At 31.2% G+C, this 17,764-nt stretch overlaps 2 protein-coding genes across 7 annotated transcripts in view; both read left to right on the top strand.

Annotated features, from left to right (window-relative positions):
- LOC129804844 (protein GDAP2 homolog) overlaps nucleotides 1-2,320 on the top strand; it is an 80,576-nt gene extending 78,256 nt beyond the window's left edge. For 5 of the 6 annotated variants that reach the window (XM_055852501.1, XM_055852499.1, XM_055852498.1 and 2 more), the window contains 2 exons: nucleotides 13-211; nucleotides 272-2,320. In XM_055852501.1, the coding sequence (XP_055708476.1) occupies nucleotides 13-211; nucleotides 272-325 (253 nt within the window). In that variant the 3' untranslated portion in view covers nucleotides 326-2,320. Of the gene's footprint in view, nucleotides 1-12 lie in introns of all 6 variants that reach the window. The other variant, XM_055852502.1, reaches the window with a different exon arrangement.
- Nucleotides 1,423-17,356, top strand: LOC129804845 (2-acylglycerol O-acyltransferase 1-like). The gene is made up of 5 exons (XM_055852504.1): nucleotides 1,423-7,268; nucleotides 11,341-11,472; nucleotides 16,330-16,463; nucleotides 16,523-16,724; nucleotides 16,781-17,356. The coding sequence occupies exons 1-5, from the start codon at nucleotides 7,042-7,044 to the stop codon at nucleotides 17,142-17,144; spliced, it is 1,059 nt and encodes a 352-aa protein (XP_055708479.1). The 5' UTR covers nucleotides 1,423-7,041; the 3' UTR covers nucleotides 17,145-17,356.
- Nucleotides 17,357-17,764: the final 408 nt, after the last annotated feature.

Here is a 17,764-nt window from a genome sequence, read left to right as displayed (position 1 = left end):
TTTTATCCACAGATATAAAAAGAACTTGAAGGCTTTCTACATTGTTCACCCTACATTCTGGACAAAAATGATGACCTGGTGGTTCACAACGTTCATGGCCCCCGCCATTAAGGCCAAGGTCCACTCCCTGCCCGGTGTTGAGCACCTGTATGCTGCCATCACCAAGGACCAACTCGAGATTCCTGCTTACATCACCGAATACGATATGACGGTTAGTTTCTGTTGCATTTCAAGCATTTTTTTTTCGATTCTACCGGCGTATTTTTTGTAGGTCAACGGTCTTCATTACTTCCAACCAGACTCACAGACTTCGCCAGCATCCTAATTGTCTGCAGACATTGCCTACGTCTAAGAAATCTCTCAAAGTATTCTTTTTTTCTGGATGAGATTGCAGAATAATAAACGGTGAATGTCGCAAATTACTTGCTCTAAATTATAATTATATTAGCCTAAGCCACATTATAAAACGATAAAAGAGTAGATGATATAGAAATTACTCTGGGTAATTAATAAGATATAAAGAGAAAATCTAGAGATAGATTGCGCAAAATCGCGATGAAAGAATCAAATGTAGGTAGTCGGTGAAGAAATTGCGACAAACTTTGAAAAGAATGTCGAAAGGAGTGAAATTTACAATTAATATTCTTATGAACAAAAAAAAAATGGAAAATCATTAAACAATTAATAGCGATAACAAAAAAAATATTGCGTAATTTTCCTTCTAGATCAATTTTCAACATTTCTCTCGGTATATATTGTTGTCTAATTTCCTGTAGTTTAAGAGATGATTAGAGAACGTATTAGATGGATTCGGATTTTTCTTAAATATTTCTCCAAGATCAAATAGGTCAAAAAACAAAAAGAAAACAAGAATGTTAAAGGGTATTGATGCTTAAGTTGTTACGTCCCTAAAGTGCCTAATAGGATTATTTTGCTTGTAAATTCGATATATTTAGGATGTTCTGCAATCATCAATGTTGATTTATTGAAAATTGATTTAGGGAAAAAGAAAATTAAAAAAATACCTTTAGGTAAGATTAACTAAAAAGGAAATCAGTGAAACATTTATTCCCATAATGCTTAATTAGTTAATAAACTAAAAGAAAAACAGTTGACGTTAACCGTAGATGTATAAAGAATTATTCTTTTTTCGAAGGAGAAACATCATTTAAAAAAAACCGTTGTTGATTTAAAAAAAGAATAAGCAGAAGAATAAACTGTTATTACTAAAAGACTATGCTAAAGTGAAGATCAATAAAATTAGCAACTTCACAAATGAAAATTATTAAAAGATCTTGTTGAAAAAAATATTTTCTATAGTATCTAGGAAAAGCCCTATAAGTTTAAGTAATTTTTGCATTTCTCGTGCCAAGTTAACCCATCATCTTCATAAAGTTTTTTGCAAAGATGATAACTGAGCTTTTTCCCAAAAAAAAAAAACAAAAATTAACTTTTACTCATCCCTTTTCTTCTTTTCTATCCAAAAAAAACTAAACCTTCAACAACCACCGCAAGGTCAAACAGATTAATGAACCCCAGATTAACGAGAAAACCACCTGAAATCAACGTATTTTCTATACATGTACATTAAAAAAAAAGAAGCAAAAACCTATTAAAAAATCACTTAACAAATTCACGATGTACAAAAGAAGAAACATGGTGAGAAAGTTATTTTTTAGAGAGTCATAGAAAAGAATATTTAAAAAAAAGAATTCAAAGTTATAACATGTTACTAAAAATGCTTAAAAAATATTTGTAAATAACAGGGTATATAATTAAAAAAAAAACATTATTTTCAGCCGAATTTTTCTCGAATTTTTCGCGGCTTGATCATATTTTCCCCTCAGAAATGAAAGCAATTCCATTTGAATTAGAATTCGAATAGCAAAACAAATAAATAATTATTAAAAAAAAAACCTGCATGATTGATTAATGGGAATGAGATAATTCAAGAAGAAAAAGACAAGATACTGAGATAGAAAAGAAAATATTTTAAATTGTAGCTATATACTTTTGAAAAAAAAAATGAGAAATATTTGAATAAATATATTGAAAAAGAAGATAATGATATTGGCAATCGTTTGGCGAGTGTGATTTAATATTAAAGAGGGTAATAAAGCATTGTAATTAACTCTATCGTTATCATGTATTCTTGTAAATAGCCTCTCTCTGGTTAATCCCATTTGAAATGTAAAAAAAATGAAACAGTTATAATTGAAAAAAAAGCTGAAAGTTTGTTACGAAATATTGTTAGTTGCAGAATCTCTCAAACAATTCAAATTAAATTCAGAAATAAAATCACTTCCATTAGCACAAAAAATATTGTTTAAGTTCTTTGGTATGACTTTTCCTCAGTAAAAAAAAATTCCACTGAGCTTCTTCCACATGTATTTAAAATGTTTAATCCTTTGAAATATTTTAGTACTAGCTTTCTGATTAGATCGACCTTAAAAGCATTGAAAGCTTCCAAAGCCCTAAAAGAATTGAAAGCTTACATTTACCAGAGAACGTCATCAGTCTGAAATATATTATGCGATTAAATAATGAATTATCTACGGATAAAGCATTAAAGACAAATTATGGGGCTATCACATGGAAAAATTAGTTTCTTTTTAATCTTAATCAAACGTTTCATTATTTTTAGTTGATTTCTTTCACTATTACTGAATTTAAACATGATTTTCTTATTTTGCATTCACTTCATCTGTACTAAAAATAGGAGAGTGTTTTTTAAACTCTAATTTGGTACAAAGTAAAATCACGTTTTTAATTTTTTTCAATCTAAATCAAAGGTTTAATTATTTTGAGCAGAATATCATTGCTAGCAGAGATTAATATTATTTAGCAAATTTTAGCAGACTAAAAATAGAAAACTTTTAGTACAGAGTTAAACCATGTTATTTTTTTTAATTATAATAAAACGGTGCATTATTTTTAGCTGATTTCTATCTTTATTAATAATTTTAAATCCCATTTTCTCATCACTGAGAGAAATCCGAAAAAGTTAAAATAACATTCCGGAAATGTTAATTTTACCCTGCAGTATTGATCCGAAATCGGTGTAAATATTACCCTTTTTAGGTGTATTGGGGGTTAAAGTTACCCTTTCTTCATGTTGATTTTACCCTCAAAAGGTGTAAAATTAACATTAAAAAATGTTGATATATTTTTACACCTAAAAAGGGTTAAAGTTATGAAGAAAAAAAGATAATCGTACCCTCTTTTTTTCTCAGTGATGGAACATTCCATTAGATCTGTACTAAAAATATATATTTTTTAAATAACTGTAATTTAGTACAAAATTAAATCATGTTAGTATTTTTTTTTTCAATGTAAATCAAACGTTTAATTTTTGACTGATTTCCATTATTACTGAATTTAAAAACGACTTTAGTATTTTGCATTTCACTCGATCTGTACTAAAAATACGAATTTTTATATAACTGAAATTTAGTAGAAAGGTTAATCACGTTAAAATTTTTAAATCAAAATCAAACGTTTAATTATTTTTTAGCCGTTGTTTTTTTAGATCCCGTGTAATTTTCAGCCTGTACCGCCGTCTCAGCGTTGGTGTCCAATCAACGCTAATATTGATACAATGCTAATAATTTAATTACTATAAAATTTAAAAATATTTTTTGTGTCTTACGTTTCATTCAACCTGTACCAAAAGTAAAGAAACTTTTTTTTTAAATATCTGTAAATTAGTACAAAGTTAAATTACGTTAGAAAACTTTTTTAATCTAAATCAAACGTCTCATGATTTTAGTTAATTTTCTACTTTTATTACTAAATTTAAACACGACTTTTAATTTTGTATTTTACTCAATATGTACTAAAAAAAAGAAACTGTTTTTTAGATATCTTTAATTTAGTACAAAGTGAAATAATGCTACCTAAATCAAAATTGAGATACTTGTAATATGTTTCCAAATGCCCCTTAGTGCTAAAAAAAAACAAGCAGTTCGTAAATTTTTTTATCCTATCTCAAAAAATTTAGTACATGTGGTAAATTTTAACATTTGCTGTGATTTTTCATAACGGTCGCCTTAGGGATGTTTTCCAATGAAATCCGTAACAAACATTGTCTAAAATTTTATTTATATTACTAAAAGTGTAATTTGACGTATTGATAAATACAATTTGTTTATATCTTCTTGAAAATTGCAAGTAGTAACGTCAGTTTTTGCGACTTAAAGTTTTTAATACAACTAGAAAGATAATTCTGTAAATTTTCAGGTAAATCACTAAATTTCCTTATTAGAAATATTTTTCAAGATTTTACTCATTTTTAAATGCTTTTGTAATTTATTTAAAGTCCGGTGTACTAAATAATAGATTTGTCGTTCATATTTTTTTGTGAAACATGGGACTGAACTCAAGTAAGATGATTCTTAATCATTCTTTTTTCAGTCCAGGAAGATTTATCCATGATTTAAAATTATAGGGAGCCAATTTAGAAAAGAATACAAATATATTGAAAAGCAGAAATATGAAATTTTCGATGTTAATATTAATGCCCAACGCACAATAACTTTTGTTTAGTAAACATGTTTTTAACATTTCAATGAGAGTGAGTGAGATCTAGATCTAGTCATCTTGCTCACTCTCACAGGAAATTTTGAAAACATGTTTACAAACAAAAGTTATTGTGCGCTGGTCATAATGATCAATCGCATAGAAGAGAAGTAAATATTTTGTATTCAAAGTCCAAATACTAAATTGAGGTGATCTTTTTATACAAAATTAAATTTCTTATACTGCCTCGTGAAGAATTGCTCAAAAGGAGTTGGGTAATTTCCAAAAAACGATATGGAATTAATACTATTTTCATTAGTACTAATTAGTACTAATTCATATTACAATGTTGATATGGTTATTACCATATCCATTCGTTTAAATTTTCGTTGATTTCACAGTATTTATTAAGGTATTCTTTTGGTTTTAAATAATTGGTACGTAAACATGTGTTTATTGACTCTTTTTTTCTGAATAAATCAAAGGTATAACACAGAATTTAGTACAGATACATTTCAACCTTAAGCAAAATTTATACTGTAAAAAAAACAAACATAAAAATCGAATGCATAGTTTTTGTATCTTTTTTGTTGACCAGAAAATCAGACATTTTTGCTACTTTTTTTTAAATACATTTTTACATTCTTTAGTCCAAATGCGTGTATTAAATCTTCATATTTTAAACATTTCAATTTCATTATTCATAGTAGCAAGAAAAAGAAAACAACATTCAGGCGATTTATAATAAAAATATTACGGTTTTATTGATATTTTCATGTAATTTGTACTAAAAAAATACTGTACTGTACTAAATTTTTAAAAATATTCGTTACAGAATTAGGATATCTGTTGCCTGTAATGGTAATAACAAAATTCAGGGGCGGCAGTAGGTAGCGTTCAAGATTCGCACACACTATGGCTTCAAACACTTTATATTTTTCCGTATACTTTTAATGAATCTGGTCTGTTTTTTCATGAAATATGTCACTTAAGAAATAATTTTAATGAACATTTTAGTACTAAACCTTTTGATCATCCCAAGCTCTTATATAACGTAATAATTTCATGAAAAATATTTATGAAGATAATATTCAGAATACGTTGTGTGAAAAGTCTCAAATTTCCACGACTTCTCTTGATGTTTACGTGTACTAAAATAAATCGGTATATTTATTTCATGAATTTCATTATTAAGACATTGAATTACCAAGCTAGCGATCTATAAAACAATTTTTAAAATGCATTACCTCACGAAATTTTTAACTTTTATAGTCATGAAATATTTTATTACACATATTTATGATAAATAATCCGACTTGAATCTGAAATTGTTGGAGTTTGTCAACGTAATATTCTTTTTAAAGAATATTGCGAATATTCAATAAAATATTGAAAAAGAAATGAAATAAAAATGTGAGAATTTTTTGGAAAGGAGGAAAGTCAGATCGTCATAAATATCTCACAAAATCATATTTCTATTCCTTAATTTTACATGTTGCGAAAAACATGAATTCTCTGTGTAAGTTGGTTTTAGTACATGTCTGTACTAAATGTTGTTAGCGCTCTTAATAAATTTATTAAAAAAAAACTTTCTTGAAATAATATTTGATTATAAATAAATTTTGCTTTTTAGTATAAATAAACTTGGCCAGGAAGGCATTGGGACACAAATGGAAAATATACAATGCCTATAAGATTATTCAATATTGTCATAATTTCGATTCAATTTTAATTTTACTTCTATCAACTCATAATTTGTTCTCAAGAATTGTGAATATCTACAACTTCAAGTATCAGCGAATTTCCTCCGAGATAAACCTTCATGTAATTTAATGAAAAAAGATTCAGCAGGATTAATAATAGAAAATTATATAACAGAATTGCGGATTAATCGAGAATAAGAGAAATAAATTTGTTCAGTTACCAGAGATTGTAAAAAAGTGCTTTTTTGTCTTGAAGACCATTATTGTACCCTCTCGAAAAAAAAGGAAGCACTGCAGAAGCTGGGATGTGTATTAATTTTGTGTTGAAATTATTGCCGAGTATTTGCTTCTCGACAATCTCCGATAACCTTATCACTGAAATTTTTCACTCAACTCGGAGTTAAAATTGGAGCTGGACACGCAATTATCTTTGTGGTCGTCACCCTGTTCGAAGAGCCAATTCCATCGATTCGATGGAATCGAGGGCTGATCACTGTACTGAACACTTTCAGTATCAATCCGTTGCTCAGAGTGTTCGGTGGCTTTTTGGAGGAAAACTCCTTATTTGTTCCCCACTTTTCTGCCCCAGTTCTTTGTTTTTCCTAATCCCTCGTCTTTTTTTTCTTGCCTGTTCCTAACACATTGACTGATAAGACGTTTGGCTTTATTGCTGTGTGATTATTTCGTTGAGGTCCGCGGTTTATTTTGCTCTTGGGTGTGACTAGTCACTTTCATCAATCATTGGTGATTCTTTTGTGAGACTCAGGGTTTTCTGCCGTGCTCAGTTTTTGTCCCACCAGAAAAAAAGTCATCAGCAAAGATGAAGATCGAGTGGGCTCCACTCAATGTACCCTTCCATCGCCGCATGGAAACCCTGGCAGCAGCTGCCTGGATGATCCTCATTCTCTTTGGAGAACTCATTGCTCTCTTCTCCTACTTGGCCCTCCTCTTCAAAGGCAACATCTACATCCAAACACTCTGCGTGATTTACTTCGTTTTCCTCTACTATGACCGAGGAGCTGGTGAGAATGGAGGTCGAGGTCAAGGGTAAGTGGAGGAACATTAATTTCCTCAAAGTTCATGAGAAAATTCTACAGATTTCCATTTTAAACGATTCTAAATGCTAAATCAAATGGATTTTTCTTGATAACTAAATTTCTAAACGTTTAAATTGTGGTTCATTTTTAGTTCCTTTCCCAGGCTAATAATGCATTTTTTCTTTAAATTTCTTATTGACCGAGCAGAACGTGTATATGCTCGCATGCATAGAGGTAATTTGATTAAAATTCCATCTGACTTTTCCTTAACCGGAATTTTCATAATATCATTTGCGAATAGATTTTTCAAATGATAAGAAGATTTCTTTCTTGACAATTTAATCTAAAAACATGTTTTGGTTCCTCAAAATATAACGCAATTTTTATCATTGTTGCCAATTCTGTTGTGAAATTACATTAACCCTTTAATAACTCAAGATTTTTTATGATATTCAACCAAAACCTAGGTATTTATTATTTTCTAAAATGGATACTTACACGACCACAAAAAATAAGGAAAGCCTAGATGGTTATGTATTATACTTCAAATTTTTAGCACATCCAAAAAATTAGATAATTTTACTTGCTATATAGTTTGAAATTAAAAAGAAAAATAAAACCAATTTTACATAATGATAATCAAGCAAAGGTCCTAGAAGAAATTGTTCTAAAAATAGTATTTTAGCTTTTATCAAGTGATGAAGGTCAATGAAGGTCACAATTGACATTCTTTATAAGACACATAAAGATCCATAGAATTTCGTACTTAAAATTTAAAATATTTTGCTCATTTTGTATCCTAGCCATCCTAGCTTTTCGTACAGTCCATTTTCCTAATTTCTTTTGACTGAGATTCAATTTTAGTTTTCTGATTTACATTCCCAAAATGTTGAATTCATATTTGATACTAGTAACAGATCAAACTGATCCTAGACAAAGGTACATAATGTCGAAGCCACATGATTTTGCTTAATTAAATTAATAATTTCTTTAGAATAATGCCCAAAGCACAATAATTTTTGTTTTGCAAACATGTTTTTGGCATTTCAATAAGAGTGAATGAAACACAGATCTAGTCATCTCGCTCACTCTGACAGTAAATTTCGAAAACATTTTTACAAACAAAAATTATTATTAAAAATCAAAAATCAAACGTCAATATCTCAATCAACGACTTTCAACAAAATTCCTACAAGAAATACAAAATCCAAAATCGAAGTTGCAGATACGAATTACGAAGTCTTTACAAAGTATATTTTATCACTCCCTTTTGCAACAGCAATTATTGAAATATTTTACTGGCTCAACTCAAAAAGAGTTAGTATATATACAATGCGTTTTTTTTTCAACTTATCACCTATCTGGAGCTTAAACAGTAAGAGATATCAACTTCCGGTATTCAGTGACCCCTAACAAAAAAGATTATCTCCGTTTTTTTTTCTTTCTTCGCCCCACTCCTCTTCCACTGGGAAAAAAGAGGGTGCGATTAACATTGTTTCCTAAGAAATTTAACACTTTTTAGGTGTAAAAATATATCAACATTTTTCAATGTTAATTTTACACATTTTTAATGGTAAAAATAACATGAAAAAGGGTAACTTTAACCCCTAATACACCTCAAAAGCATAATATTTACACCGATTTCGGATCAATACTGCAGGGTAAAATTAACATTTCCGGAATGTTATTTTAACATTTTAAGATTTCTCTCAGTGTGTGATTTAATTAAGTTTCAGATATGTTTTGGGGGTAGTCTTAAGTGAACATTTCGTCCAGTGACCTCTAGCTCGTTAACAAACTTTCAGACAAATAAAAATTAAACATTAAAGAAAAATAACCAGTTATGCGTACTTTACCAATTCATTACCGATTAGAACAATGTATTCAGATTGTCAATTTCAAAACCTTTCTAGAAAATTCAAATATAAGCAAATCGGTTAAAAAAAGGGTCCTTCAGAGTAATTAAACGGTCACCGGGCTAGAGAGTATGACGGTTTAATTACTCTGAAGGACCTATTTTTTAACCGATTTGCTTAAACTTGGACTTTCTGGAAAGCTCTTGAAATTGGCAATCTGGATACATGGCTCCCAATCGGTAATGCATCAGTCATGTCTAATTTAGAACTTTCAGAATTCCTAACAATTTTATATGGCAAATGCAAAAAAACAACGAAGCTTTTTCGTGGTTTTATTTTGTTTTTTATTTATTTATTGTTTTATTTATTTTTATTTTTGATTTCGTATATATTTTTCAATTTTATCATCTTAAACAGTGAGAAAAACTAAAAATTCCAAAATAGACATGATTCCGAATTAACCTATCTTACCCTACTTACAAGATTAAAAAGACTTCTTAAAAAGTATCTTACAAGGTTAAAATGAGTGGCAAAGTATCCCAGGCCCTGCGAAGGGGTGGAACTCGAGACTTAAACGGGCTTCAGACCTAAGACTTAGCCATATGGTTTAACTGCTCTAATTTCTTATCAATCCCGATTTTTTGGAAATAATTTACTTAGGAGTGGTTTATTAAAGATAAGTAACCTATAGGGTTCTCAAAAAGCAATAAAATTTCTCGCTATTTAGGATTTTGAGACCTTCGGGAACTGGGCTAAACCTCTAGTCTGAAGACAGCTTTAGATACTATACCTCAAAAGTACTTTCGCATCATTTACCATTTACCAGTTTTCAATCTCAACTGATTTGAACCGATTTTTAAATCACTCGAAACATCGCCCAAATAGCTTAGTTTAAGGCAGAGGCGTGCAAGAACCATTGAAACCGAATAAACGTTAAATGAAACATGTACGTCAATGGTCAAAACGCTACCCGAACAAACTTATTTTTACGTTTTTTCGGTTTCAACGGTTCTTGCACACCTCTGGTTTAGGGGTTTGCTTAGGAGTAAAATAAATTAAAATTTGAATAAAAATTAATTATAGGTTATGGAATCAGTTCAAACTTATCAAGAATTTCTAAACCCTTCCAACGAGCACATACAGGATACCATAAGGTTGAGAAATACGCTCCCTAGAGCCTTTTTAACGTTTTGACCTTTAAAATCCGTTATTAGGAATCATTCAATGATATTTTCGTATATGAACGAATGATCGCCTAGGTAATCTCTAAAATAAAAAATGAAAAAAATCGCTCGGAGCGTTTTCGAGCAATTTCAAAAAACATCATTTTGAAGGGAACTGAAAGGGGTAGGCGGAAATGAAGGACGTTAACGATCCTTGGGTGGTTTTATGGCGGGAACCCCTGATGTTCCCAAGTCACTATCCCTAATCGTTTGGGCTTCAGGCGTGGTAACGGACGGACATACAGACGCACAGACGAGCAAACAGCGTGACGACAAAAGTCGAAACTTCAAATTTTCAAAATTCTACCAAAATACCACTCCTTTCGTGGTAAGGACTTGAAATATATGTAACTCAGAATCGGGGGATTGTGTACTTATTACCTACTTTCTCTTCGAGCAGTAAAAGGTATAAAAACTCTCTTTTTTCACTAAGTTTTGTTTCATTATATTGAAAAATTTACGTACGAGTAATTCAATTCTTGAAATAAATAAGATTAGATTTTTGGGAAAATTTAATACTGTTTTATAAAATTATGTAAAATTAATAAAGGTTAAAAAGGTTTCTTAAAAAATATCTGTAAATGATTTTTGAGGACATTTGATTTAAAATTTCATTTAATTTTGGAGTCTTTTATTAAGCTTTAAAACATAAATACGAAGTAAAAACCATTAATATGCAAAAGAGCGTTTTAATTAATTTTTAAATTCAATGTACTATGCCCAAGGAACTTTGTAAAACAACATAAATAAACAAATTTGGAATTTTTCCTAGTATATTCCCGTTATCACTTCCTGAGATTATCTGGATGATCAATTCAGTGTGATATTAATGGATTTGTCGGATAATTTAGATCAGTTTAATCCTTAGAGATTTACTGTAATTACCTTCGCACGAAAAATATTGATTCCTATTTTTTCATGGTTAAATCTCTTCGCATGAAGAATAAATGTAACGAAGGACGCACTTCTTATTGATTTATCACCCTTTACACTTCTATTTTAGGTCCAAGTGGGTAAGAAATTGGACTTGGTGGTACTACTACAAGAACTACTTCCCAGTCAATCTTGTGAAAACTGCTGATTTGCCTGCCGATCGAAACTACTTATTTGCGGCCTTTCCACATGGACTTTTGAGGTAAAATCTTGAGCTGATTGAGCTCTTCAAAACACTTACTAATGCGAATTGAGACCACATAAAGGCATGGAATTACTTCAACTGATTAGATATCAGCTGCAATTGAATGTTTATTTTTTCAATGACAATTTTTTGCTTTTTATTTGGTTTTTAAACACTATACTGAAAATTGATATTATCTTTCAATATTTCTTTCTGCGGGAAGGAGTATCGAAAATTGAACTTGTGAATGAGGAAATGTCTTCAATTGAAATGAGAGCGAGTGTTATCAGGTTCAAATTGCATTCACCGTCTGTTTGTAGTTCATTTCTTCGGTTCAAGTTCGAGTGGCGCGTGTCCAAAGTACGGAACAAAAGGCGTAGTGTTAGTAGTGCGTGTATCACCGAGGGGCTAAGTACACTGATAAATCGTTCGCTTGTTTTTTTTTCTTTCTCAATGCTACTGAAGTGATATTAATCTACTTACAGGCTATTTATTTTCTAATTGAACCCGAAATCACGCTTCTTGTTAATCAATAAAACGATTTGGTTTATTTTAAAGCAACAAGATTTTATCAATAAAATCATTAAAATGATTAAAATAGTTAGAAGTGTATTCAGAAATTATAGAGCCTTCTCTTTAATATCTTTAGAATAATTTAATTCAGCAAACTTTTAGATATTCGGTAAGCTCTTTGAAATAGGATATCGTTTTTCTGTATAGAAAAAGAGGAAATCGTCAAATTTTTATGTCAGAAATCGGCGATTCAATAACAATAGCTTTAACAATAGCAATTAACAAAAGAGTAACTAATTTTGAGGATAGCCTGGGAAACTTTTGAGAAGAAACGGATTTAGACTTAATCAGTGTAAGTTTTAATGAGGTATCGTCAACTCGACAGCCAAGTTAGCCATGAAAAAAACATAATTCTATTTCGGTTTCGTGCCCGGATTGTCCAGATTTTGCTATCGGCTATCGGCGCCGATATAGGCAAGATATCGTCGACCGGTATTAATACAATCAGAATCTGTGTTGTTCATTGAAATAGAATACTTTCTACATTGCCATCGATTTTATTGCAAAACTGAAAGTTCGAACATAAATTAGAGGAAGTGTTTGTAATTTGGGACAGTATGAATTATGAATTATATCCAGTGTCCAAAGTTTGAAATGCGATATTTTAAATATTTTTTCGTCTTAGTTTGCGTTAAAATTTGTTCTTTTAAGTTTGAAAAGGAATAAAATTATATAAATATGAATTTTATTGTAATTTTGGACACTTTGCTTGCAATTTCGGACAGGTGTTTAGTAATAGATTTTAATAAGAGGTCCATTCTCGTTCTCTTCAAAAATCCAACTTATCAAGCCCGCTTCTATGTTTATCAGAAGGAAACGTAGGGTGGAATCACCAGTTCTCGCCAGTGCCCCACTTCTCGCCACTTACATTGAAATCGCTATTTTTCGCAATTTATTAAATAAATGAGTCGCAATTTTTTTGTATTGTTTCTGCTTCTACGCATAGAATCGAAAAATAATAATTATTCGTTTTGGATTCACGATTTTGATCTCTTTTTAGAGCAATATTTTAAGCAAGTGCATCGAATCCAACATCTCTTACCAAATGTACTAAGTGTCGTCAAATTTTCATCAGGCCAAAAATACCTATTTGGGTAAATAATTTGTCTATTGAATATTTAATTGCACTTGTGGAATACATAAAATTTGTATTTAGTCAATTAATATTTCATTTTATATTATTTTTGTATAAAAATGAGTCATGGCGAGAAGTGGTAATATTCTGAAATTGATTTTACCACCTGTCGCCATATCTTTTCAATAAGCGACGCTAACTTCACTTCGTACATTCTCAGTTGTCAAATCTGCATTGTTTACTTTCTGCAAAAGCCCCATAATTTGATTTCTCAAATAAAAGTGAAGAAAAATCATTTAAAGAGAGTAATAATAAAGTGATCACAAGGAAAGAGAAATGGTGAATGTATTCTTTTCATAGCATTGCCTAAAATAACCGAGTGTGGTTCTTTTCAAGTGGGTGGCGAGAAGTGGTTACAAATTTTACAAAACCTGCGAAAAGTGGTAAAAAGTGGCGACGAAATGGTTATTTTTGCATTATTAATAAAAATCAGTTTTTTAAGTAGTCCAGCGTTATATTCTAGGATTATTGTTTTCACGTATCTAGAGCCAATACATCTAAGTAACTTTGTGTCAAATTTGACTTATCTTGTAACAAGGATTCAAAAGTTAAGATGAAATAAATTTAATTTTTTCCTAAACATGGCGATAGCCGGTTATTCCACCCTATTTAGAATATCTTAACAAGCCTGGAAACCTTCTTTATAATTTTATTAAATAAAGTTGACTTCAGCATTTCGAGCACACATAAACTCACGTATTGTCTTATACGCTTCTTGAACTTTTTTATGGCTCCGCATATTATTCGCAGAGATAATGCTTCACTGATAAAATTGAAAGAATCATCGAGGATCCTTTGAAAGTATCACTGTTTTGACACTTATTTAACTCCAGAATAAACGAATAAAAACAATGAAAAATATCAAGTGTTCGCTGAAATGAGAGAAGTATGAAATGAGTAATAAGTTTACGATAAAACATAATCTATCGTGACAAATATGCATACAAAATTTCGAGAGATACTAGTGATCCTTTCAAAGTATCAAATATGATCCATCCTTTTGAAAAGGATGTAATATAATCAAATTTGATACTTTTATTTTTACCAGTATTTGTTGTTTCTTTAGGTTTTGTACAACCCAATTATCACAAAAAAATAAAAATTTATAGAATTTCAAGAAACTAAAGAAATGTCCTAGGGACACTCAATTAGTCAAGTGGTAGAGCACTCGCTCTATAATGCAAGTGTCCCGGGTTCGAATCCCCTTTAGGTCACCAGGAATTTTTCTGGCGTTAAAGGTGTTTGGATTGCATCCAGTGAGCTTCACTGCACTTGATTCCACGGGCATGGGACTGACAACCTCATCCCGTACAAGAAAAAAATAATAATGCATGTCTAGAAATCCCCTTGTGGGAAGGCCTTGTTCCTTCATGGAATGTTGTGCCAGCATTATTATTATTATTATTATAAAGAAATTTCCGACATAAGCAGCAGAACCTCACTGCTAAACTTCTGGCAGAATTGTCCATTTTTTAAAACATTTAAAACATTTAACATTTAACATTTAAAAATCTTATTCGCAGGTCATATTTACCAAATTATTAGTACTGCCCCAAAGCTAAACAAGATTGAAAGGAAACACAATGTTCTGTCATATTTCTCGTATGATCACATTAAACTCCCAATAAAGCAATTTTAATTCAAATTACATTTAAAACTGAACGAAGTTAGTGTTATTATCCTTTAAAAAGAATAAATATTTAGATAGACTAAATTGTTCATTAAATATTGGAAGAAATTTCCATAATTTTAATCAACCTATTTGTAGGGTCCGCTAATTACTTTCAAACTGTCCAAAATTACATGCTGTCCTGAATTACAAGCATTACCTCTACAACAGAGGTGTGCAAGAACCGTTAGGAACCGAACAAACGTGAAATTAAACTTGTACGTCAGTGCAGTGGTGAAAATGCTACATGAACAAACTTATTTTGATCTTTATTCGGTTTCAATTTCAACGGTTCTTGCACACCACTGCTCTACAATGATGATATCCATAAAGTCGTTATTCATGTCGAAATTGGGGAACGATCTGGAGATCCTGTTCTAGATTATTTTACTGCTCAAACTCAAAGAGAGAGCACTTATGAATTCGCTTTTTTTCCAACTTGTCACCACTCTGCAGCTTAAACGGTAAAAGGCAGTAACTTCAGGTTTTTGGTGACCCCTCAGAAAAAAAACATTTTCTCCAGACGTTTTTTTTCCTTTTTCCACCAGGACCATGTTTTCAACTCCACCAAGATCATGTTTTCTCAGTTTATTTCGTAAACGACTCTTACGATTTCTTTTATTTTCGGATGTATTTTAGAAGATCTATTAGAAGATGTATTTTAGTAGCCTAGGTTCACATTTCGTCTAAACATACCTATAACTGGAAAAATCGCCATTTTGAGTTATTGAAGGTCAAAAGTCAAACACTTTAGAGGGCTCATTTTTTAACTGTTTTGATTAAATTTGGATTTTTTGGAAAGATCATGAAATTTCGAACACGGCTTAATCGGTCTTCATCGGTAATGAATCGATTAAATACCAATAACTGAATCATTGTTTCAGAAATTGTTTTTTAATTGACCCTAATGCTCGACGCACAATAACTTTTGTTTGTAAACATGTTTTTAAAATTTCCCATGAGAGTGAGCGAGATGACTAGATTTATGTTTCATTCACTCTCATTGAAATGTCAAAAACATGTTTACTAAACAAAAGTTATTGTGCGTTGGGCATAAGTCTTTTCCCAAGCTAAACATTAATATTATGGAGAAATGAAAATAATCAACTCGATGTGGGAACCGCAAATAGAACAGTTATCCACCCCTCGACTTTTCTCGTTCTCAGCATTTTCACAAATAATAAGTCTCTCATTATTTATTTATAAATACACTTTATCTAAAAATGACTCCAAAATATATTTATTGTTTTCTTAGCGACATGATTGCAAAAAAAAATCATAATATTTATAGAATCTCATTTTCAACAATGTAAATATTATTCTATAAACCCCTTGATTAATGCAAAAACCAGGCGACAATGAAATCATATCAATCAAAACTAAATGGACTATTTTTGTGGATGTATCTTATCAAGGAGTGCCTTGGCATTAGTTCAACAGATGATAAGAATTTTCGCAGTTTCTTATACGCTTTTTTATTCGTCTTTCTTATTCGCAGTTCCGCAGCTTTCACAAACTTCAACACCGATACCACCAATTTTACTAAGCTTTTCCCTGGTGTCAGGGCCAAGTTGGTCACATTAGGCTTCCACTTCTACATTCCAATTTTCAGGGAATTGCTTCTAAGTTGGGGTAATTGACAATGAAGATTGTGCGATTTTGGAGGGTTATTGAACTTGATCAAATTGCAGGAATGGTTTCTGTGTCGGCAAAGAGTCTCAATAACCTTCTGACTTGGCCAAATGAGAAAGATCATCCACGAAATGACGACGGAAATACCTCAACAGCTTGTGTGATTGTCGTCGGAGGAGCCCAAGAAGCTCTCAATACGCGTCCAAACAACTATCAGCTGGTCCTGAAGAAGCGCAAAGGATTCGTCAAAATGGCTCTAAGGTACACCATTACACAATTTTGAGAAAAAATCTAAATCAAGGATCTAATTCTTTCAGGACGGGGACATCTCTAGTTCCAGTGATGTCCTTTGGGGAACTCGACCTTTTCGATCAACCAGCTAATCCACCAGGATCCCTTCTTCGCAAATACCAGGAATTCGTCAAGAGAGTTACAGGAATTGCCCCTGCAAAGTTTATCGGACGCGGTTTCTTCCAGTACAGCTACGGAATGATACCCCGTAGAAAGCCTCTGACCACTGTAATTGGGGCTCCAATTGCCCTACCCAAAATCGATGAACCCACGAACGAGGATATCGAAAAGTATCATGACGAATTCTGCAAGGCCCTGACCGATTTGTTCAACACCCATAAGACCAAATACATCAAGGATCATGAAACTGTCCAATTGACCATTGAATGAATTCAATCTGCTTTTGAGGAGCAGAGGAGACTCATTTGTGCTCAAAAGTAGAGAAACACTGAGATACTATACTTAAGTGTGAGAGAGAAAACATTACAAAAAAAAGTATTTTTCTTCATTTCTCTCCTAATCTTCAAACAAATTTACTTAACTATTTAAGAATGGATCAACTCATGGGATTTTCGCAATAAAGTGTTTATTGTTGTACAAAATATGACTAGAATCTTTTTGTTAATTTTTCTGAATGATATTAAGTATGTACGCAGGTAAGTATGATAAGATTTGAATGAAAAATGTGAATAACCTGTGTTAACCCAGAAATGGATATCGTAGAATCGTCTTCATTCAAAATTTTCCAAATATTTGAATTGTTTTAATAATGTTGCTTTTTATAAAATTGATATCAAAGTAAAACTTTTTGTCAAAATTATTTTCAAACCTGTTTAAAATGCTTATGCGTATTTTTTTATTATATAGTAAGTATGACAATATCCTGCTTTAATATTATCAGTGAAATCGCCGTGGTTGAACATTATGGGTTAACACGGGATGTTTACATTTTGATGACACATTGGTCTATCAGACTTTTTCACATTTATTCTTTTTTAATTCATTCTTAT

Source organism: Phlebotomus papatasi, chromosome 2 (assembly GCF_024763615.1).
Source record: "Phlebotomus papatasi isolate M1 chromosome 2, Ppap_2.1, whole genome shotgun sequence".
NCBI lineage: Eukaryota > Metazoa > Arthropoda > Insecta > Diptera > Psychodidae > Phlebotomus > Phlebotomus papatasi.
The sequence above is the reverse complement of the archived record's forward strand: the minus strand, read 5'-3'. Positions and strand labels throughout refer to the sequence as shown.

Bases quoted from the DNA above. Each gene is read 5' to 3' on its own strand.
- LOC129804845 (XM_055852504.1), top strand. From the start codon at position 7,042: ATGAAGATCGAGTGGGCTCCACTCAATGTACCCTTCCATCGCCGCATG. The intron at 7,269-11,340 runs GTAAGTGGAGGA...CTTCTATTTTAG, and splicing joins AATGGAGGTCGAGGTCAAGG to GTCCAAGTGGGTAAGAAATT. The intron at 16,725-16,780 runs GTACACCATTAC...TAATTCTTTCAG, and splicing joins TTCGTCAAAATGGCTCTAAG to GACGGGGACATCTCTAGTTC.